Below are 21,712 nucleotides of genomic sequence, written 5' to 3'. Positions count from 1 at the left end.
TGTGCGTGTGTTCAGAGAAAGGACGGGCACAGGGAGGAGAGGCAGGATGATTCAGCAAACGGGCAGAGTGTAGACAGATGCCCAGTGAATCTGGGTAAAGGGTGTGCTCTTGTAACCTTTGTGCAAGTTTGAAGTTACAGGAAAATAAAACGTTCCCCCCCCCAAGGACGGCACGTAGAGCCCTAAGAAAGGGGCAGTTTCAGAGCCTGGCCCATCCCGCTGTGGCTTCAGTGACACTGGCGTCTTGTGCTGGCCTGGTGCACACGGGGGCCTGGGGCCCGGAGACACGGGGGCCGGAGAGGAGCAGAGTCCGGCTGCTGTGGTGGTCCCCGTCCCCATGGGCTTCGGAAACGTGAGGGCACAAAGGACGTTGAGAGGGAGGCAGGAGCCGCGGGCAGGCTTCATCTCGGTGCCCTCCTGGAGATGTCGGGAGGGATTGGACATCCGTGTGGTGGGACCGTGTGTGCACCGGTGCATCCGCAGGAGGGTCCGCGGACCGCAGCCCGGAGCCACGTCCCGCCCCCTGTGGGTCGTGCAGATGAAACTCCAGCGACGCAGTCCCGCTCTGCTCTGACCCAGAAGTGCGGCCCTTCATTCCCCAACCGGTACCAGGCAGTTTTTGCTGAACGCTTTCTCATTTTTAAAAGATCGGTCTGTTTACGGGATTTCCAAAACTTTCAAGATACATCGGGAAATCCGAGCTCGAAAGCCTCATGATTAGTATGAAAATCCACAGGTATTTGTTCCCTTTACCACCGCCGGTTTAACAGCGCGCAAACCCGGAAGGAGAGCAGCCTGTCGCCTGTCGGAGGGCCCTGCCGTGGGCACGTGGCCCTCCCAGCTCACAGCTTCTGCAGCCGGGCTCGGGCAGACTAAATAATTCACGTTCGGCGAGCAGCAGCAGGCCGAACATCTCGCTGTGAATTATGCATGCGTCTTCGGGCTGCTTTGTGCGAGGACACTATTGGTTTCCTCTGCGTGAGCCTGGAGGGGGAGAGGCGCCCCTGTGGGCCTGTGGCCTGCGGCCCAGGGTCGCTGGGGAGTGTGCTGACCGGCCTCCTGGGGGAGCGTGAGCTGGGAACAATGTCTCTGTGTGTGGCCCGAGCCTTTGCCCGGGGCCCCGGGGGCCGTGCCGCCTGACCCTGGTATGGATTCGGAGGGGTGGTTTGCGGTGAATGGTTGGAAGTATTTGGTTAAGTGGCATCACAGTGGCTCTTATCGGCTCCACCCAGGTAAAGTCCCTCTGGTCTGCGCGCCTTGGCTTCTTGTCGGGGGCTGGCTGACAGCCTTCAGGTATGTCTGCGGAGGGGGCTGGGTCGCCGGGGGCAGTGACCCCTCGCACGGACCCGGACTCGCGAGGGACATACGTGGAGGCGTGTGAGATCGCGGTCTGGACGGGCGTGTGGTGAGGTGGCACCCGGAACCCGGTGTGGCAGAATTGGCCACGAAATTTTAGTACGAGGGCACTGTCGACCCCATTTGTGACACGACTGCCCGGCCAGCTTGCAGTTGGTGGCTCTTCTAGCTTTTGGCCGGCCTGAAACGGACTCAAAAGACCTTTCTCTCCAGGAAAGCGTTTCTTCGGCTCCACCTGGTCCACTGACAGAGGAAAACAGCAAAAGCAAAAACAAAACAAAACAAGACGCGGGAAACGCTGTCCAGCGTGACCCTCCAGCCCTGGGGGGGGGTGGGGGGCTCCGTGGACCCGCCTTCTCCTTCGGTTAGCGTGGAGAGAGTCCCCGGCAGGGAGTTCGGCGCTGGCTCTGCCCGCCTCCCGTCTGGCCCGGGGCTGGCAGGGACCCTGGCATGGCAGGGCTTTCGCGCCAGCTCTCGAGATGGGTTCTTGCAGAACTGTGCCCTGTTTTCCGTGTGTCGAGAACGGTCCCGGGGCGATCTGAGGGTGGAGCAGAGGGCCGGGTGCCTGGCCCTGCGTGGTGGGGACGCGTGGATGGTGCGGGCACCTGCAGCCCGCGTGAGCAGCACCTAGCGCGGCCACGCTCCGGGGTGCCGGCACCGCCCCCCCCACCCCCGGCCCCGGGCCTCGGCGCCCTCCTGCAGGAGCCGGCCTTTCTCACAAGCTTCTGGGAGATCTTTCGGGTAGAGAACTCGGCCTTGACGTGCTCTGTGTGGCCTGCGGTTGTCCCCACTTTGCAGAGCGAGCGTGTTCCTCGAGACCGGGCCGTCAGGAGAGAAATGGCCACGGCCAGGCCTCCATCGGCGTGTGGCCTGCCCCGCGGGTGACCGGGAGCGTCCTTCAGGGTCGTGGTGTCCCGTGTCCCCTCCCTGAGCTCCACCGGTGCTGGGGCTGAGGCCCAGCGGGCATTTGCGGTGTTTCGATGAGGAACAGACAGAAGGGGCCTCAGCTTTCGGTCCCGCGGTGCAGGGAGCCTGGCGGCAGGATGGCTCTCCCCAGCTCTTCGGGGTCCTGTGAGAGCCGGGGCCCGGGGCCTGCGTGCCTGCAGAAGTGGGGTTTCAGCCACCGTGACTCTTCCCCTCACTTCCTGCACATGAGTCTTCCCGGCCTCCCTCTCAAGGGACGGTCCTTGCCGGCGACCCCAAGGTGTGCCGGGGCAGCGGCCCAGCCCCTCGTGGGGCGTGACACGCGGGCTGGCCAGGCGTCAGGATTTTCCTTCCTTTAATTTCCAAGTTTCTTTCTCCGCTAGACTTTTACAGTGTCAGTCGTTGATCTGTGAGTCTTCAAAAAATGAGGATTGGCCGGGTCTCCTAAAAATGAGCTTACTCAAAATACGGGTCATCTGTCACTCTGTTCGTTCGGCAGTGTCCTTCACTCGTTCACTCTCGCCCTCAGCCCGCAGCCCAGCCCAGGGCGCGGCGACAGGCGTCTCTCCCTCCTGCGGTCCGCGTGTCTGGGGAGCAAGGAAGGCGGCTGTTCCAAATCAGTGCCGCTTGCGTGCCTGGAACCCAGACACCTTTTTTATTTGAGGAGCAAAAGCGCCAACACCCTTGATGGACGGGGTTCGGGTGCTCTGTCAGTTTGCAGCTCGTCTACCTCTTTGCCGCCCTGTCCTCACGACCCCGTTGACCTGCATCCTCCCAGGGACCGAGCTCAGGGCCAGTGGACCTGTGAAGGAAAAAAGTGCCCTCTTGACCTTCCCTTATGTTTCACTGCCCCCTAGGATGTATGGTTCACACTCTGTGGCCTTAGCACCTTTCCCGGCCCTCGCACGTTTCCCCTAAGCCCAGACATACCAGCTGTGGGGCTGTGAGCCGTGCCTCTTCTGCCCCAGGGCCTTTGCACATCTGGTCCCTCACGGAAGGCTTTTCCAGCTCCCCTGAGGCCAGTTACCTCTGTCCACCCTTCCGTTCCCAGTTCCGTCAGCCCTTATTGCCTCAAGGAAAAAAAGCCGGAAGAAGAGTGTTTCGGTGCTCGTACTTAACAGACTGGGTTTTTAAAATTTATTTTTGAGAGAGAGAGAGAGCATGAGTGAGGGAGAGGGGCAGAGGGAGAGAGAGAGAATCTTAAGCGGGCTCTACACTCAGCACAGAACGTGTTGCAGTGCTTGACCCCACCACCCTGGGATCATGACCTGAGCTGAAATCAAGAGTCGGACACTTCACCGCCTGGGCCACATAGGTGCCCCGTTAACAGAGTGTCTTACGTTTTTTTTTTTTTTTAACTTTTAATGTTTATTTTTGAGAGACAGAGAGAGCATGAGCGAGGGAAGGGCAGAGAGAGAGGGAGACACAGAATCCGAAGCGGGCTCCAGGCTCCGAGCCGTCAGCACAGAGCCCGATGCAGGGCTTGAACCCACGAACCACAAGATCATGACCTGAGCTAAGTCAGACTCTTCACTGACTGAGCCACCCAGGCGCCCCTAGACTGTTTTAAAAATTACTTCATTTTGTGAGAATCACCTCATTTATGAACGTAAAGTATAGCAGAAAAGCGCCAGTTAGATACAAGATGCTTGTAGTTTAACCTCATCTTTAGCTCCTTGTGGGTGAAACTAAACGCGTCTGCACGTGGTGGTGAGCGTCTCAAGCCCCTACTCAGTGACTGTCCACACGGTCCTTCCAGTTTTCTTTGCTCTGTTGGCCTTTCTCGTGTTGATGTGCAGGTGGCCTCAAATATCGAGAAGATTAGTCCCTCGTGTAATGGGTCATGGGTATTTCCCCACACTTTGTCTTTTGACTTAGTTTATGGTGTTTGTTTCATGTTCATTTCTGACCGAGGTACAGGCCACACGACATTATGTCAGTTGAAGGCGTACGACGTGGTGACTTCGCGTCTGCGTGGGTCGTGGCACGGTCACCACGGTGTCGTCACCGCCTGCAGTTCCAGAATCTTTTCTTGTGACGGAACTTTTGAGATCTGCTCTCTTCGCCGCTTTCAGAGATACAACGTGATGCTGTTGGCTGCGGCCGTTGTGCTGTGCACGACATCCCAGCACTGTTGTGTAACTGGAAGCTTGTACCTTGTGACCCCTCACCTCCCTTCACCGCCCCTCACCGTCGTCACAGACCGCGGTGTTTGCGTGGTCTGTGGATCCGTCTTGTCCCTCGCCAGTCCGGGCTGTGTCTTCTTGTCCACAGTGTCTCCAGTTTGATTTTCTGACACGTCAGTCTTTGGTCCAGGTGAGATTTATTTCAGTGTGCCGCAAGGGATCCGACTTGATTATTTTTCAGGTGGTTTTCCAGTCGTCCCAGGACGAGCCGTGTGGCGCCAGCAGGGCGGGGGTGGTGGAGGGGCCGCCCCGCCACCCGGCCCTGCTTTGGTTTGTTTGTCCAGCGTTTCACGTGTAGTTTTCCATGTGAACTTTTACACTCAGTTCATCTGGCTCGGTTTTTTGTTGTTGTTTTTTTTTATTGACAGAGTGTAAGCAGGGGCCGGGGGGGACAGGGGGAGAGAGAGAACCCCAAGCAGGATCCGTGGTCAGCACAGAGCCCAAGGCGGGGCTCGACCTCACAACAGTGAGACCGTGACCTGAGCCAAGGTCAAGAGTCAGATGCTCAACCGACTGAGCCCCCCAGGCGCCCCTCAGCTTGTCCTATTCTAATAAACATCTACTGGGACATGTATTGGGGTGATATGTTGATCTAGGGAGAGTTACCACGTGTGGGTCTTGCCCTCATCGCTGTGGTTACTTGACCCAAATCAAACAGAGCCAGTGAGTCTGTGTGGCCTGTATCGCGTGAGTGTAAAACGGCCAGTTTTCTGCGGGGGGGGGGGGGGGGGTCGCAGGGCGGGGAGGGGGCGGTTCTGTGCGCGGGGACTGGTTACCAGGGTGACGGTGGAGCTGCCGAGTGCTCTGGGGGCCGTGCCGGGACCCCTCGCGGCTGGCTGTGCCGTGCTAAGAGTGTAGCAGGTGGTGCACACGGGCCCTGGGGTGAGCTTCACGTCTCGCACACAAGCTCTGGGCCTGCCTCAGGTCCGGGAGAGCGGTGCGTGCACTGCACCACGAGGCTCACACGTCCCATGTGCGGCTCTACGGAGCCACGGAGAAGCATCCCAGCTGTCTTTCTTCCGACCTTGTCCCATCTCGTCTCATTGACGTGTTTTCTATAGCAGTTTAAGTTACTACTCTTTGACTTTATGTTTTTCTTTTCTTTTCCAATCCGAGTGCTTCTTCAACTTTGAATGTCCTGCCCCAGTGGCCCCGAGCCACCAAGCGGGTCTGATTGGACCGACCCCGAGGGGTTGCCTTCTTGGCCCTCCGCCCTCTGGGCCTCCTCGAGGCCATCTGGGCTGCGGTTGTGTTGTGGCGCCCACGGGCGTGGCCTGTGCCCACTGCTCCCCGTGCGGCCGCCGGTGGGCATCAGAACCCAGGGCGGCTTCCCGCTGCCCCGCCGGCTCTCACTTTCCCCGTGTCCGGCCCCTCGGCAGCAAGGAGGTACGTTTGCACTGGTGGGCTTAGAGCCGGAGCCGCCCGGCCAGTCCCCTGGGCTCCTCCCGCCGCCAGCCCGGGGGCCGACTGCGCGCAGCAGCACGGGGAGGGGCACGGGGCGCAGCGCACGAGCCCTGTTGCATCAGTCAGGGTGCTCCTCTAGACTTCGTGCCCTCCTTTCCCGCGTCATCTGGGGTCCACAGGCTGCGGCCCAGCCTTCGGTCTCCTTGGTGTTGGGACTGGGGGTGGGGGGAGTAGCCCGGCGTGGGACCGTGGGGCAAGCCGTCCGCACAGAAGGGAGCACGTCCGCGGCACAGTGTGCGTCTGGCCCTGCTCCCGGCCAGCCGGCACCCGCCCCCTCGGGTTTCGCCGACCAGGCCTGCCGGGTGGGGGGGAGGCCCAGCCCGCTGCTGACGTGAGGTGGGAGACGGTGACGTGGGGCTCCCCAAACACTCCCCTGCCCTTTGTGAAGGGAGCGGGCTATTCGGGGATTCGCGTAAAGCGTGAGGGAACCCAGGCTGTTCGGGGCTATTTTGTAGACGCTCGGGAACCGTGGTGTTTTCTGCGCCGGGCCGGCTTCTCACCGGCTGTCCCGACAACACGCGTGGTCACGGAGTCGTGGTACGTTTGGAGGGTAGGCCACACATTCTACAGGGAGACCGTGTGCAGGACGGGACACACGCGTGTGCTTGCCCACGGCAGGCATCCCCCCCACCCAGCACAGAACCCCTTTCGCTTTGCTCGCCCACGGTGACCCGGCACCTCCCGAACTCACGGACGGGGTCGCCCGGGAGCCCTGTTGTGTCTGCGGCGTGGGCTTGGCGCGCCCGCTCCGTGTGTGTGCGTGTGGCCACATGAGGGCCGGGTTCGTCTTGCCCTGTGCCCTGTGCCCTGTGCCCTGTGCCCAGGCCAACGCTGGGCACGCTGTAGGCGCTCGGTGCGTTTTGTTGGCTGAGTGTGTGTTTTAGAGCAGACGCCCGGGAGAGCCCCTGGCGGCCGCCCGGAAGGCCGGGCCGGGCGCTGCCGGGCGGCGTGGAGGACGCATGTGCAGGTGGGGTCTGTGCTGGTCCCGCAGAGCTGGCCGGCGCTGACCTGAAGGACCGCGCGAGCGACCACAGCCTCAGCAGCAATGCCAGCCTCCCCAGCGTCCAGAGCTGCAGGCGCCTGCGCGAGAGGAGGGCCGCCAGCTGGGCCGTGTCGTTCGAGCGCCTTCTGCAGGACCCTCTTGGCGTCCGCTACTTCTCTGTGAGTAGGGGGTGGTCACGGGGCCCGGGGGCCGTTTGCTCCCTCCGCCGGGTGCTCCTCAAGAAGGACCTGGGGCGCACACCCCAAGGTCAGCAGCGGTGGAGTCGCCGAGCGGCCTCCCGCGGGGGCCTCCCCCTGGCCCCCTGCTCGTCGCACGGGAGACCGGGGCTGGAGGGGGCCTCTGCCCAGCTCGGCCCTGGCTCTGCGTGGAGGGTCCCCCCGCAGCAGCGAGCACGGAGCCTCCTGTCAATGCTTAGCGGAGCTGCACGTGGCGAGCGCGGCTGCTGGGAAGGGTGTCCTGCCTTTGGGGGAACAGCGGCGAACACCAGCACGGTCCTTAAAGCGCGGGCGGCTTTCAGTCTGTGGTCCGCGGCCCTCGGGGAGGCTGGGGAGAGACGCTTCCGGCCCCCGGTGTCTGTGGAAGGCAAACCAAAGCGAAGGGCGGGAGCGAGGCGACAGCTCAGGAGGAGGGCGGATGCCGGTGACGGGCTGGTCGCACGTGAAGGCTAATTGGTGGTGTTTTTCTTAGGATTTCCTAAGGAAGGAATTCAGTGAAGAAAACATTTTATTCTGGCAGGCCTGTGAATATTTTAACCATGTTCCTGCACACGACAAGAAGGAGGTAAGTTTGCTCACGCCTGGGGAGCGGGAAGGTCTCGCCGTGGGCTAGACCCCAGGGCGGTCTGAGGTCGACGTGACTGTGTTCTCATGGGGTTACCGAGAGACGCTTCTTTTTCAGCATAACTTTCCCAATACGTGTGATGTTTAATTTTGCCTGAACGTGGTTGACGTAAGCGCCCGTGAAACTTCTTTCCGCGGACGTGCTGCCGCTCCGCGTGTTGGAAGGGGACTTAGATCCCCGGGCAGGCGCACGCCCTGAGCGTGTGCGTTCGTGCGGCTCCACTGCCCACGCCTCACCTGCCACCAGAGAAGCCCCCGCGGGCGCCGGCCCTGCTCCACGGTGCGGGCCCTCCTTCCCGCCGCGGATGAGGCCTCTTATGTGCCCGGCACACGCCGTGTGGCACGGATGAGTCCCCGCTTGCTGAGACCACACGCGCGAAGCGCCACGTGCGGGACGGCCCCTCGGTGCCCCAGGGCCCCAGCAGCGCCCGCTGGAGAAAGTCAGGGAGGAGCCCGTTTGCTGGAAGGTTTCCTACCGGCTTGACCTCCGTTTACTCAAGCAGGCAGTATTTGCTGGGCCCTAGGGAAGTGCGTCTGCACCGCTGGGCCCGCGTCGGGCGTTTGGAACGTGGAGACCAGCAGCACGCTTGCACGTCAGGGGAGCCCGCGGCCCGCGCTTCCCGCCCACACCCGTGTCCTGTCAGCTCTCCTACAGGGCCCGCGAGATCTTCAGCAAGTTCCTGTGCAGCAAAGCCACCACCCCCGTCAACATCGACAGCCAGGCCCAGCTGGCGGATGACATTCTCAGTGCTCCGCACCCCGACATGTTCAAGGAGCAGCAGCTCCAGGTAACTGTGCCTCGGTTCCCCGCAGGGACTCCTCGCCAGGGTCCTCTCTGCGGGACCGTGTGGCCAGAAGCAGGCGGCCAGCCCGAGCGGAGGGGTGCCCACGGAGGTGGATGTGAGGGGCGGAGCCCTGTGTCTCCCACCAGGCTTGTCTCGGTTGGGGGGGGGTGGGGGGCATCGGTGGGGCCGTGAAATAACTGGCCACGAGCCCTGTCTGTGGTCGCTCGGACGCACACCTTTGTGTGACGTCTCAGGTCCGCGGGTGCCAACGTGTGTGCATGTTCCGGGTTTTTTTCAGTTCCGGGATGTCACTGTGATTAAAAGGGTGCAGCATCATTTATCACAATAACGAACGTTGTTTGTCCGGGCGCATGACCCACCAGCCTCCTCAGGGAGCACGTCTGTTGCTAAATCGTTCGATTATTTATTCCATGAATAACGTGGAAAGTAGTGGAGGAAAGTGTTTCCAAGGCAGTTCTCGCTTCCTTCAGATTCCCAGTCACGTCTGGTTTCACTCTTATCTAACAAAGCGGGGCCTGTCCAGGACTGCCCGGGAGATGCCCGGAGTCTGCTCCTGGTGCCGACTTCCCGTGAGTGGTTGGGGTTCACGGAGTCGGAGAGTGAGGAAGAGGCTGGCGTGGCCTGAGCGCCCCTGTGAGGCGGCCGCGGCAGGTGGGCCCGGGGGCCGAGCGCCCCAGTGGCTCGTCAAGCTACAGCGTGCCGCGTGTGCTCCGTAGATCTTCAACCTGATGAAGTTCGACAGCTACACGCGCTTCCTCAAGTCCCAGCTGTACCAAGAGTGCATCCTGGCCGAGGTGGAAGGCCGCTCGCTCCCCGACGCACAGCAGGTGCCCGGCAGCCCGGCCTCCAAGGGCAGCGTCAGCTCGGAGCACTCCGGCGTGTCCACGCCCAAGAAGGTGCCCGTGCGCCCGCCGCGTCTTCTGGGCGGATGGGAGTGCCGGGGGGTGGTGTGGCTGGGGGGGGGGGGCGGGATGGGAAAGGGGTAGCACGCATCGCTAGATCGCTAGGACCCAGCCCTCCTGGGACGCATCCTGTGCCCGGGGCAGGGGGCAGGGGGCAGGGGTTCCATTCGCGGTAGTGCTGCCCTCCGGCTGTCGAAGGGTCTGGGCCATCCCACAGATCCGCCTACAGCCCTCTTCAGCTTCCCTTCACACTTGACGTAACGTTAAAATAATGTTATGCTGGGGCGCCTGGGTGGTTCAGTCGGCTGAGCATCCGACTTCGGCTCATGTCGTGATCTCACGGTTCCTGGGTTTGAGCCCATGGGCTCAGAGCCTGGAGCTGCTTCGGATTCTGCATCTCCCTCTCTCTGGCCCTCCCCGGCTCATGCTCTGTCTCTCTCTCTCTCTCTCTCAAAAATAAATACACATCTAAAAAAGTTTAAGTAATGTTACGCTATTTTAACGTCTCTGTTTGATGATAGTTGAGTGGAAAATCGAGATCAGGAAGATCCCTGAATGAAGAGCTGGGGGACGAGGACAGTGAAAAGAAACGGAAGGGAGCGTTCTTTTCCTGGTCCAGGACCAGGAGCACCGGGCGGTCGCAGAAGAAGAAGGAGCACGGCGACCACGCAAACGGTGTGCGGTGGCGGATGGGGGTGGCCTGGCCGGGGTCTGCCGGCGGTGTGCAAGGGCACGTCCGGGGCACACGCAGAACGCGGCTCTGTGTCCGCGGGCGTAGCCCTTTGGGGGCGGGCCAGCCGGAGTGAAACAGTGTGGCTTCGGTGCCGTTTGCAAAAGGGGGTGAGGGTGCGTTCCAGCCCACTCCCCACTCGGCCAGGGCACCCTGCGGGCGGGCCTGGCGTGCCATCCTCTCCGGCCCTCCCGGTAGGAAATGGGGGAGACGAGACAACACAAGTGTCCTGCCTTCTCTGCACCCAGACAGCCTCTTGGTTTCCTGCCTGGGCGGCTTTCTAGGTGTGTGTAGGAGTGTGTGAGCCTTTGTAATTTTTTAAAATGTAGTACCATAGTTGGGGTATCCCGCATTTTCAAAATTGTAATTCTGTATTATTGTAGATGCTGTAGGTCGCCCATTCTAGATATTTTCTCCGTTGGCTTCTTTCTTACGTGTAGCTCAGCAGATAGTGACAGAGGCACAGACTCCTCCTGGGAGGCGGGGCAGAGGGTTGAAAGCAGCTTCTGACGGGGCAGAGAGCAGTCGACAGTTTACACGGGCCGGGCAGGCATGGGGCGGAAAGGCCCTGGAACGGCGTCGATGGAGGGAGCACAGGCAGGGAGCGCTGGAGAGGGACGGGTGGTGGCAGCTCCCGGGACGGGGCCCGTGGCGCGCCAGGCGGCCTGCGTAGTGTACGTTCTGTGTCCTTCTCAGAGCAGCCGGCGAACCGAGTCCTCTTGCGCCCATTTGACAGACTGCAGCAGCTTAGGAAGGTTGTGGGCTTGGCACGGGCACCCCAGTGTTCCCGGGGTCATGCTGTGGGCGGACAGACTTGCAGAACTCAGTCGGTGAGAGACCGTCGCAGGGGCAGGAGCTGTAGTTAGATGGGGCTGGGGACCCCTGAGAACCTAGAGACGGCAGGGGCTGCCGCCCCCCCCCGCGCCCGGCAGATCTTTAGAGAGCCGTCTGGAACAGTCTCTAAACCCTGACTCCAGGGCGCTCCCCAGGCATCGCGACTTGGTCGTCTGGGGATCTGCTGCTGTGGCAGGTGGGCCGGTGGTTCAGGAGGGCAGCAGGACCAGGGACCGCGGTCCCCTGGTGCCCTGGCCTGCAGCTGCTGGCTGTGGCACAGCGGCGTGACTGGGGAGCGGGACCGGTGTGTGTCAGTTCTCGGGATCTCTAGACTAGCCAGAGGTCACGGCGAGTTCAGTTGGTGGGGGCGATGGGGTGGTCGTTGGCTCGCTTGAGCTCTTGGCGGGAAGATGGGAGTCAAGCGTGAGTAGAGGTGCGGTCGCTGGTCGGGGTGCTTACCACTGTCCATTTAGGCCCAGAAGCCACGTGTCGAAGTGAAAATTCCACGCCCCAGGAGCGTGTCCTTGTGTGTCTGGGGGCCGGCTACGGCCAAGGGCAGAGTGGAGTCTAGCCAAGGGGGGTGCCTCTGAGAGGCCTCTCCGTGTCCCTGGTCTGCTTGGCCTGAAAGGGTGAGGTTGGGGATGTGACCGAGGAAGGCGGGCCCTGTATCACGTGCAGAGGGGGAGAGCTGGCCTCCGGTGCTGAGTCACTGTGTTTCCCCATCAAGAACCCCTGCACGCCAACGGAGGCCTGGGTCGCCGCGAGTCACAGGGCTCCGTGTCCTCCGCGGGGAGCCTGGACCTGGTAAGTCACCGCCTCCCCCCTCCCAAAGGCCACAGCGGATTCGTGAAATCCGCCTCCGTGTCTGGCCACGCAAAGCCCCCGCTCATGAAGCCGAACAAACGCGGGTGCCGCTGATGTGGGGCCGGGGCTCCTGGGCGCGTGGGGACGCGGGGGAGGGCTGCGGCTTGTGCACTAGATTATTTCTGGCTTTATTGCTGACGTCTGTTCTCATCCAGCTCCCGTTGTGTGAGCCCCACTGAGAGCCAACAGAGCTTTCCGTTGGTCTCGCGTGTGACCGTCCCGTCACCTCCTGCCTCCTCGCACCTGTGCTTCTGCTCGCGGGGGCTACCCTGAGGGGACCCCCGCTCCGGCCTCACCCCGGCCCGTGTGGCAGGCTGGCTGCTGGTCGTGACCCTGCTCTCAGTCAGCTGGGGACACCTGCTGGCCGCCAGCTCTTGTCTCACGGCGGGCGTGGAAAACCTCCTGGCTCGTGCTCGCAGAGTAACCCCTCCTCTCCAGGGACACTGTGCCACAGTTAGAGCTGGGAGGGTTGAGCCAGTGAACCGCCGCGGGCCAGCAAACCGCCCAAACTCCAGCTTAAGAAACAGAGAACCTTCCTTACTGCGCCTGCATCCGGGGGAAGGGAGTAGCTGGGGCCATTTTATAATCAGCCTACCACCTACGGGCTCCGTTTTCTGAAGGGATGTCAGGGCCACAGAGATTTTCAGGAGGAGACAGCCACAGTAGAGTGGCGGCCGAGGCAGGCGGTACGGTAGAAGGACACGCAGGAGCCCTTTGCGGCCGGGACACGCCATTGACCCGCAGAGACCAGGGGAGACGTCACGGATAGACCTGAGGTCTGCCGCGGGAACAGGGCCACGGGCTGGCCCCTCGTCCACGTCCTGCCCGCTAGGGAGCCCCCACATCCGGGTGTGGGTCCTGGTACCGGGACCGAGTGCTGAGTAGCCATTTCCCGAGCCCCCGACTTAGTCCGTGAATAATGCAGACGATGAAATCACAGACTGCCGTTTCCAAAAGCCTCGGCCCGCAGTGCCCCGGAGCCCGCCTCTCCCCGCCCGACCTCCCCCTTCCGCGCGGGTGTCTCGCTGCTGGGGGCCGGGCAGGCCGGCTGGGGCCACGTCCTCACCCGGGGAGGGTGTCGAGCGTCCTCTGGGCGAAAGGGCCCCCGAGGAGGCCCGGTCCTGTCCCTCACACTGGCCCGGGGTGGTCTGCCAGCCGCTAAAGGAGGGTGGAGCCGAGGCTCTTACTGTGCCCCTCACAGCCCCGCCCCTGCACTTCCCGTGCTGAGCCTTGCATAGTGTGTGGGACTGTCAGGACACAACGCCCCTCACTGGCTTCTCTGACCCGATGGCCGGTGTCCGCGGGAGGAGTCGTCACCCCTCGGGTGCGTGTTCCTGCCTGCGAGCCTTTGCCCGCGCTGCCCTGCTCCCTGCCCCGGCCCCGGCCTCGGGCTCCCCCCCGTGGCCTCCACAGTCCACAGTCCGGTCCTCTGGGAGAGGCCTCCGGTCGTGGGGGCTCAGGTGGGAAGGGCCAGAAGGATAAGGGGGGGGGCAGCCGAGGGGCCTCCCAGACCGGGCGGGGCCTCAGGCCCCCCGCGTGCATCTGGCCCGCCTGGTGGGTCCCTGGTGCGACCGTCTGCGAGGCAGGAGCGGGCTCCACAGGGCGGCCCCGTCTGCTTCCAGCTCTGGGGCCAACACAAACCCCCTGAAAACAACACGCGAAGGGCCCGTCCCGTTCAGAGCCCAGTGGCTCGTTAAGCCCGGCCCTTGTGAGTGGGTCACAGGCCGGGAAGGACTAGAGACAGCTGCCTTCTCGCGCGGTACTTAGCAGCCCCACCCACTTGGTCGGCTCCTTGGTGCTGGCCAGAGGGGGGGGGCCGGGGGGCGGGGGGAGGTGCTTCTCGGGGTGCCTGTGCACCCATCGTGACGTTCATCTCCCGGCTCCCCAGTCGGAGGCCTGCAGGACCTCGGTGCCAGAGCGGGACAAGGCGGCCAGGCACTGCAGCGTCCAGCTCCCCGACGGGACGTCCTGCGTGGTGGCGGTCCAGGCGGGGCTGTCCATCAAGGAGGTCCTGGCTGGGCTCTGTGAACGACACAGCCTCAACGGGGCGGCGGTGGACCTCTTCCTGGTGGGCGGGGACAAGGTACAGGGCCCTCGCCCCGGGGTCTGCCCGGGGGTGGGGGTGCCGGCGGGTCTGTCTCTGTCTGTCTTGCTGGCCAGAGCTGCCTGGGCCCTCCGGTCGCAGGGACGCGTGGCGCTGACTTAGCTTGTCTGCGGGGCCGCCTTCTCTGAGAGGCCGCGTGGGACGCACGGCTGTCCCGCTGCAGGCAGGACGCAGGGGCGCGTTCCGGGGGCGTTCGCCCGCCCCCGCTCTGACTCGGGTCTCTGTTCTTTCCACGTGTTGCAAAGCCTCTGGTGCTGCACCAAGACAGTAGCATCCTGGAGTCTCGGGACCTGCGGCTGGAAAAGCGGACTTTGTTTCGGTACGAAAAACGCTGCTGCTGTTCCACGGGGTCTCCTGGGCCACACGTCCGTCTCTGGGGGCGTCCCCACCAGCCCTGCGTGCGCGGCTGGGAAGGGAAGGCAGGCACCCGCTTTGTGGGGTGGGGGGAGTGGGGTGGGGTGGGGGGTGGCGGTGGCCGCACCGAGTCCCCAGGAGCCCGCAGCCGGTCACTGTCTGTCCTGCCTCACAGGTGTCCCCAGGGGTGGGCAGGCGGGACAGCACAGTGCTGGCCATCCAGGACGGGCCCCCTCTTTGCCCGGGATGACAGCCCACTGAAAACCTCGGAGACGCCCCTCCCGGCTTCCTTCTCGTGCCGAGGGTGCTCCTCGGCCCCAGCCTGGCACGAGCTACTGAGCCCCAAGGTGCCGCGGGTCGCCTGTGGGTGCCACGTCATCCCGTCCTTGAGAAGGAACATCTGAGTGTATACTTGCAGCAGACGTGTTCGTGTTCCTCCCCCTCCAACCAGGCTGGATCTGGTCCCGATCAACCGGTCAGTGGGACTCAAGGCCAAGCCCACCAAGCCCGTCACGGAAGTCCTGCGGCCCGTGGTGGCCAAGTACGGCCTGCACCTGAATGAGCTGGTGGCCAGGCTGGTGAGTGACCCGGGGGGCTTGCGGCTGAGTTCCCCACGCGGCATGCCCAGCGCCTGCTCGCTGTCGTGGCTTGCCTCTGGCACCCCTCACACGGGTATGTGAGACCTTCGTTGGGGCTGGGGGGGGGGGTGGTGGGAGGGGGTGCGGCGTGCAGGCCCACCTCTGGAGCTCCACGTACGGGCGTGTGTGACCTGGGGACACGCCAAGGCCCTGGGGGGCGGGTGTCCTAGTGAGTGGAAATGCTCCCTGTTTACTTACACCTTGATGGTTCCCAGGGAGCTCTGGGTGATAGCTGAGATGTGGTTTGGGTCCAGAGAAGCAAAAATGAGAAACCAACCACTGAAAAGCCCTGGAATCTCCCCACCGTCTGCAGATCTGATGGGCTGGCAGGGAGCCAGGGGCACGGGTACGTCCCGCACCCTGAGCAGCTGCCGGGCTTTGGCAGACGGCCTTGGGTGCGCCCTCTAGTTTACATTTCCTGAGACCTAAAAATGCGCCATGTCCAAGCAGGGCCCCCAGGGCATAACGTGAGCAAGTGAGGGAGACCGCACGCGGGGACAAAGAAGCCGGAGTGAACCAGGGCAGGGTCCTTTCCCCCTGTGGCCAGACGGTTTCGGGGGGACGTCCTGGGGCAGGAGGCTGGCACTCCCGCGGCCCGGTCTGTGCCGAAATCACCGACGTGTTGTGGCGCATTGTGCCCGCTTACCGTGAAGCGTGGTGGTTAATGGTACAGTGTTTGCCCTGTGGTCTCTCTTCGTAGAAGGAACTTTATCAGAGCAATCTATGATTTCGAGTATTTGGAGGATTTTATGGTCTCTGAATTGGGCCCCAGATCGTTCAAGAGCTTTGAAATGAACGAGGGGGCCGTGTTGCGTTGTTCACTGGGATCCTGAGGGTAGCCCGGGGCCGCTTCCCCAGCTCGGCAGGGAGGGCCGCTGTCGGAGTCTGGACTATGCCGGACGGAGAGGGACTTGGACTGGGCGCCGCCCGGCCTCCTGCTCTCACTCTGAGATCCTGAGCTAGCACCTCACTGCTCTCTGCCTCAGTCTCCCTGTCTGTAGAATGGGCTTGTTTGCTGGGTGAGCTGCTTTCTGGCTGCTGAGACCCTCACTGGGAAGAGAGGGTCAGCCGCCTTGGGTCTCCGGCCACGGACACTTCTTGTGGCATGGCTTGTGACAGATGTGGCCTCGCCAGTGAATACGGCCACCTAGGCGGGGAACATGGAGAGCGGGGCAGACCCATCAGCCGTCGGTCCTTTCCCTCGGGTCTGGCACCAGTCACTCCGACTTGGCATCTGGTCACTTTAATTGTCCTCTCGGCCGACGGAATTTAGGAAGGCAAACTGCCAGTTCCGATTCCTTTCTTTGAACAGTGGTGTGGCCTGGGCAGCAGGGTGGTTCCCCGAGGGGAGAAGGGCGGGCCCCGTGGCCACAGCTGAGGGTGCCGCCCGGGACCTCAAGTGGCTCTGCAAGCTGTCGCCTCTGCCTGTCTGCAGAGGAAACAGTTCGCTCTCGCCCTTCGCCCCCCAACCGCCTCTGCGGGTCAGGGAGGTGGGTTTTGACGCTCGCCTCATCAGGTGAGGAGAGGTGTGCGGAGCGGATGCGACGTGTAAGACGCTGGGTCTGTGGACTGAGATGTCCGCCGCGTTCCCCAAGCGCTCTCCCCCCCCCCCCCCCATCCTGGGTCTTGTTCCACGAGCTGTAGGCCAGCAGCCCTGCGCACGCACATCCCTTGGGCCGCAGGCGTTCCCCGAAGGTCAGCCACTGCTCGGAACCCGTGTTACCCACGTCGGCAGTGTGTGGCCGGCCCCAGGTCGGTCGGTCCCCTGCGTTGCTGGCTGGGCACCTACCGAGCGCCCTCTGAGGCAGCCCTGCCCAGGTGATAGGGCCTGGGGGCACCTGGCACGTGACTCCAGCAGGCCCGGCACGGCCTTCCCGTCAGCAGCTGGAACGCACACAGCATCCAAAAAATTCTGACCCGGGTGAGTCACTCCCTGCACCATCTCTGCTTCTAGAGTGGAGAGAAGGAGCCCCTGGACCTCGGCGCCCCCATATCCAGTCTGGACGGGCAACGGGTCATCTTGGAGGAGAGGGACCCCTCCAGAGGAAAAGGTGAGCGAGGCCTCTGTCCCCAGCCTGCTGGGGTCCCCTTTGCTCTGCCTCCTGAAAGCCCCCAGCCCTGCTACCCCGTGGTCTCATTTAGGGCCTCACAGGGCAGGATCCAACCCCAGCCTGGTCCAGCCCTGACCGCGGGCAGGAGGCCAACAACAGGGACCGGGAGCACGAGGGCCTCGCTCTAGGAGCCACGCGCCTGCTGGCACAGCTGAACGCGTCCTCTCGGCTGTAAGAGGGGCGGGTGACAGGCCTGCCAGGAGCCCCACAGGATTGCTGCGCAGGTCCAACGTGCCCCGTCTCTGGGGCTTTGGCCAGAGTGCTCCCTCCCGGGAGGCCTTGAGGTGCTGGGCCCGAGGGTCACAGGCTGGGTCCCCACCGCCGGGTGCCCAGCCTCGGGGTCAGCAGTCAGTCCTCTGCGCTTCGCCCCAACACCTCAGGGGCCTGCGCTCTCCTCAGAACACCCAGCCCCCACCTAGGCTGAGGGCAGTAGGAAGCATGCCTCCTGGAGAGGGCTTTCCGGAACCGTCTGCTGAGTCCCCGGGCACAGAGATACTTTGCAAGGAGCTGCCGGATGCGACTCAGGGCTGCGTCTTCCCTTTCCCAGGCTCCCACCCAGTGGGGGCGCGTTCTGCTCTGAAATGTAGCTGGGCTCACAGGTCTCCGTCCCCCGCCCCGGGTGGCCTCCCTGACTGCAGTGTCCTGCTCCTCTCTGCCCCCTGGTGGCGGAGGAGGGATCTTCCTGGCCCACCCTCGGTCCCAGAGAATGCTGCGCTCTTTCGGGGGCCTGGTGGCCAGACGGGGTGGGGTGGGGTGACGGTGGCACCACAGGCGGGTGCACCCAGCGTGTTTGCAAAGCTGCTCTCAGGCAGGAGCGCTGTTATTCCTCTAGGTGATTCCGGGCCCAGCGGAGTGGGCTTTGGACCTCTGGTGCTGGCAGAGGCCGACCTGTAGCCCTGACTTGGGGCAACAGCCATGTCTGAAAATAGGTCGTAAATGTGAGAATCTTCTGCTGTCTAAAGAATCTTCATGCCGGACAGTACCTGAAACGAGCCTTTCTTTCACCACGTCCAAAAAGTCCCCGTAACTGTAGGGTGGAGCCGCCATGCCCCCCCCCCCCCGCCCTGCCATCTTGCCCCCGACGCGGTGGGTGGGGGACGGTGGTCTCTCGTCCCTTGTTCTGAACCGGCATTTTGGCCTGTGTGTGCATATGAAGTGAGGGATCTTGAAAAGCTTTGGCTTCTCGACAGCTTTCTCTCGAAAAGATATAAATGTGATTATGTTTAAACGTTCAGGCGGACTTATGATTCACTGTGATTACGAAGCTTATCTCATTGTGTTCGGTATCCACAGATAAACAGAAAAGTGCACCAGGCAAACAGAACGTAGCTGTAAATTCCAGTTCCAGAAATCACTCGGCTACGGTAATTCCCCTCTGCCCTCGTCCGCCCGGTTTCCTGGCTCCTGGCTGGCGCGGCTCAGGTCGGGCCCCTCACGCCCCTCTGTCCGTCGCCCGTCCGTGCCCACCGGCTCTCTGCTTGGGCCGGCCCCGCACGCCTGCTCCCCTGCAGGGGCCCGGCTCCCCCTGACCCCGGGCCATTGGCTCTCTGTTCCCCTGCGTGGGGGGTGGGGTGTTTTTGCAAACTCCATCATTGCGACTGCTTTTCCGCAAGGCACGTAAAGCGTGTGGCGACGCGATGTGTCTCAGGGGTCCTTTCTGTCTCTAACTGATGGGTTGTGTGTACTCTGACTTTCCTTCTAATGCAGGGAGAGGAGAGAACACTAGGCAAGTCTAATTCTATTAAAATAAAAGGAGAAAATGGAAAAAATGCTAGGGATCCCCGGCTTTCAAAGAGAGAAGAATCTATTGCAAAGATTGGGAAAAAAAAATATCAGAAAATTAATTTGGACGAAGCAGAGGGTATGTGTACTTTTTAAAACTTCCGTGTTTTCTAGTGAATGCGATGTCAGTTCTCCAGGGCAACCGTTAGAACTTTCTCTGAGTTAGTGACATCAGGAGGATGCTGTCCTGCCTTACCCCTGCATCAGCCTGTGGCTCTCGGTGTAACTCTTCCCTCTTTTCAGACTGAGTATCAGGCCCCTGAGGAGCCAGGGACTGCCCTTGAGGGGCACAGCGAGCGGTCCCCCAGGATCTGTCTGCACCCCTCCCTCCCCACTCGTATGAGGGCCCAGCTAGTGTCAGAGGGCCCCGGCCAGAGTCCCCACCAGGAGGGCGGGTGCCAGGTAGGGAGGAGGCAGCTGGGAGGGCCCTGGGCTCGCTGACCTTGCCGGTCAGAGGCCCTGAGGAAGGCGTGTGCCTTAGCCTGTTGGGCTGGATGCCCTGTACTCCCCGGGCCTGCAGGGGAGAGAAAGGGTGGTCCAAGAGACCCTAGGAGAGGTGATCTCTTATGGAAACTTCTTTTTCTTCTGAAAGCCTGTAACAGCAGAATCAAATCTAACAGCTGTTACAGCCGCCTGAAGTTTGATCCAGGGAGGGCCTCCTAGTCAGCTGGGCTCCCCGCTAGCTCCCCTGTGAAGGCCAACCTGAGCCTGCTCGCCCCACCTCCCCCGGCCTCCATTGGCCACCGAGGAGGCAGAAGTAAGACACACGCCTGCTCACTGCTGAGAGTCTTTACAATTTGAGATTTTAAACTCCTGGTCATTTTTTGAAAACTAAGAGTGTAATTTAAATGCTGGAGAAAGCTCAGCTTAGACTCTGTCTACTTTGGACGGTGAACTCCAGTGACGGCTGGCGGAGGCCCAGGTAAGAGGGCAGGAGCTCTGGAGGAGGCCAGGGGCAAAGGGCAGGCCGTCCACAGCCTCCCCCTCCAGGAAGGTGGGAGACAGACCACCTTCTGCCAGAAGGTGGTGGCCCCTCGAGGCCCAGCTTTCACACGCTGCCGTCTTGGGGGGCCGCGGGCTCACTCGTGCCTCCGGTGCCGCCCCCCCCCCCCAATCATCAGGAGGGTCCGGGCCTCCAGGTGTAATCAGAGTGTGGGCGACAAACACATCACCAAAGCCGTCCGCACACAGCACGTCCAGCAGGTGCTTTGGTCTGTTCGGGTCTGGACTTCACACAACTTAGTTTTGGGGCCTCCCCTTAGTTTGGGGCCTCCCCGCAGTTCTGAGGGTGCAGGTGGTGATGGAGGGCGGCGCCCGGTCGGCCCGTGGCCTGGAGTTCAGGGCAGTGGGACAGCCCACGACCAGAGCTTTCCAGATGGTGAACTTTTTGCTGTGCGTGCCCAGCTCTGAACCTCTCTCAGACTGGGTTGCTGTGGGGTTCTTTTCCAATAGAGTTTTTTGAGCTCATTTCCAAAGCTCAGAGCAACAGAGCAGACGACCAGCGCGGGCTGCTAAGGAAGGAGGACCTGGTTCTGCCCGAGTTCCTGCGTCTGCCCCCCGGCCCCTTGGAGCTGGCCCTCCCCCCGCCCGCCGCGGCTAAGGGCCTCGGCAAGAGAAGCTTCACCAGCAACGGCGAGGAAAAGGCTCCCCGGGCCCAGGAGCCGTGGGGGCCCGTCCAAGACTGCCACGAGAGCCCGGGGACGAGCCCCAGCTCGGCCGAAAGCCCACCTTTCAGTTCCCCCCAGACCCCCACGCCCCACGCCCAGGAAGCCGAGGCCGGGGGCGTCCAGACCATGGAGGGCGAGCATGTGGCCGACCTGACGCTCACGGGGGAGGGGGACATCAGCAGCCCCAACAGCACTTTATTGCCGCCAACCCCCACCCCGCAGGACTCGGCCGGACCTCCGAGACCAGGTACCTCCAGGTTTGACCCCCCCCCTCACCTTTGAGTCTCTGCTAGTCCGCTGTCCGCCCGCTGTTGTCCACTCAGTTTCCAATAAAAAAAGAAACACTTATGGTAAGTCACCCTCTACCCCAATCCTCTAGCTGATGAGGCGTTCCGGCGTGGCCGCTATCGTCACGGTCCCCGTGGGCCGGCCGCCTCTGCCTTTCCTTTAGGAGCACGTGTGCGTGTGTCCGGGACGGGTCACAGAGGGGCTCAGGGCGAGCGGGCGAGGCCGCGCGATGCTCCGGAAGTGGTGATGCATCTGAGTGGCTCCCGCCTGGACAGACGGCGGCGCTCTCCCGCCAGCCTCCTCCTCGCTCCCGGGTCCCCTGCTGCCTCTGCGCGAGGTCCGGGGAGTTTCTGAAAACGTACGTGCTGTTCTTAAAACGTGCATAGCTGGCGCTTTTAGTGTTTTAGTCTCGAGACTAGAAACCAAATAGCATTTGTCTTGAGCAAGTGGTAAGGCCCCGTGTGATTCGGAAGGGCATCCAGGTCCTCTGTAGGGAGGGCTGCGCCCGCTCGCCCGACTCCGTGAGACTGTAGCCGTGTCTGGCCCCGCGTGGCCGGGCCGGGGCTCGGGAGTCCTGGGGGTTCCCGGGCCTGGAATATGCACAGGTGTCCTCCGGACGGACGCTCGAGTTAGCGGGTGTGGAGGTGAGCGATACGGCTGCCCGCGAGCCACGAGTGTGAGGTGTATGAAGCAGGGCTCCTGGCCTTCGGAGCAGCTCTGCCCCACTCGGAACCAGTGTCCCGACGTGTGTGCATGCGTCACCAGCCCCTGTCCCCCGTCCCTCGTCTCTGTGCTGTAGATGAGGAGCCTTTTCAGTGGACACTGTGATAGGGCCACTGGTGGCTGTCCTTTCTCCTCTG

At 62.5% G+C, this 21,712-nt stretch overlaps 1 protein-coding gene across 6 annotated transcripts in view; it reads left to right on the top strand.

Moving 5' to 3' along the window:
- Window positions 1–21,712, top strand: part of RGS12 (regulator of G protein signaling 12) — a 120,133-nt gene that overhangs the window by 90,900 nt on the left and 7,521 nt on the right. For 5 of the 6 annotated variants that reach the window (XM_023253348.2, XM_045056893.1, XM_045056891.1 and 2 more), the window contains 13 exons: window positions 6,922–7,091; window positions 7,621–7,713; window positions 8,417–8,560; window positions 9,295–9,474; window positions 10,002–10,155; window positions 11,772–11,848; window positions 13,797–13,991; window positions 14,258–14,331; window positions 14,818–14,944; window positions 16,959–17,055; window positions 18,409–18,479; window positions 18,823–18,976; window positions 20,350–20,811. In XM_023253348.2, coding sequence (XP_023109116.2) covers window positions 6,922–7,091; window positions 7,621–7,713; window positions 8,417–8,560; window positions 9,295–9,474; window positions 10,002–10,155; window positions 11,772–11,848; window positions 13,797–13,991; window positions 14,258–14,331; window positions 14,818–14,944; window positions 16,959–17,055; window positions 18,409–18,479; window positions 18,823–18,976; window positions 20,350–20,811 — 1,998 coding nt within the window. Of the gene's footprint in view, window positions 1–6,921; window positions 7,092–7,620; window positions 7,714–8,416; window positions 8,561–9,294; window positions 9,475–10,001; window positions 10,156–11,771; window positions 11,849–13,796; window positions 13,992–14,257; window positions 14,332–14,817; window positions 14,945–16,958; window positions 17,056–18,408; window positions 18,480–18,822; window positions 18,977–20,349; window positions 20,812–21,712 lie in introns of those variants that run through there. The other variant, XM_045056894.1, reaches the window with a different exon arrangement.

Source organism: Felis catus, chromosome B1 (genome assembly GCF_018350175.1).
Source record: "Felis catus isolate Fca126 chromosome B1, F.catus_Fca126_mat1.0, whole genome shotgun sequence".
Taxonomy (NCBI): domain Eukaryota; kingdom Metazoa; phylum Chordata; class Mammalia; order Carnivora; family Felidae; genus Felis; species Felis catus.
The sequence above is the reverse complement of the archived record's forward strand: the minus strand, read 5'-3'. Positions and strand labels throughout refer to the sequence as shown.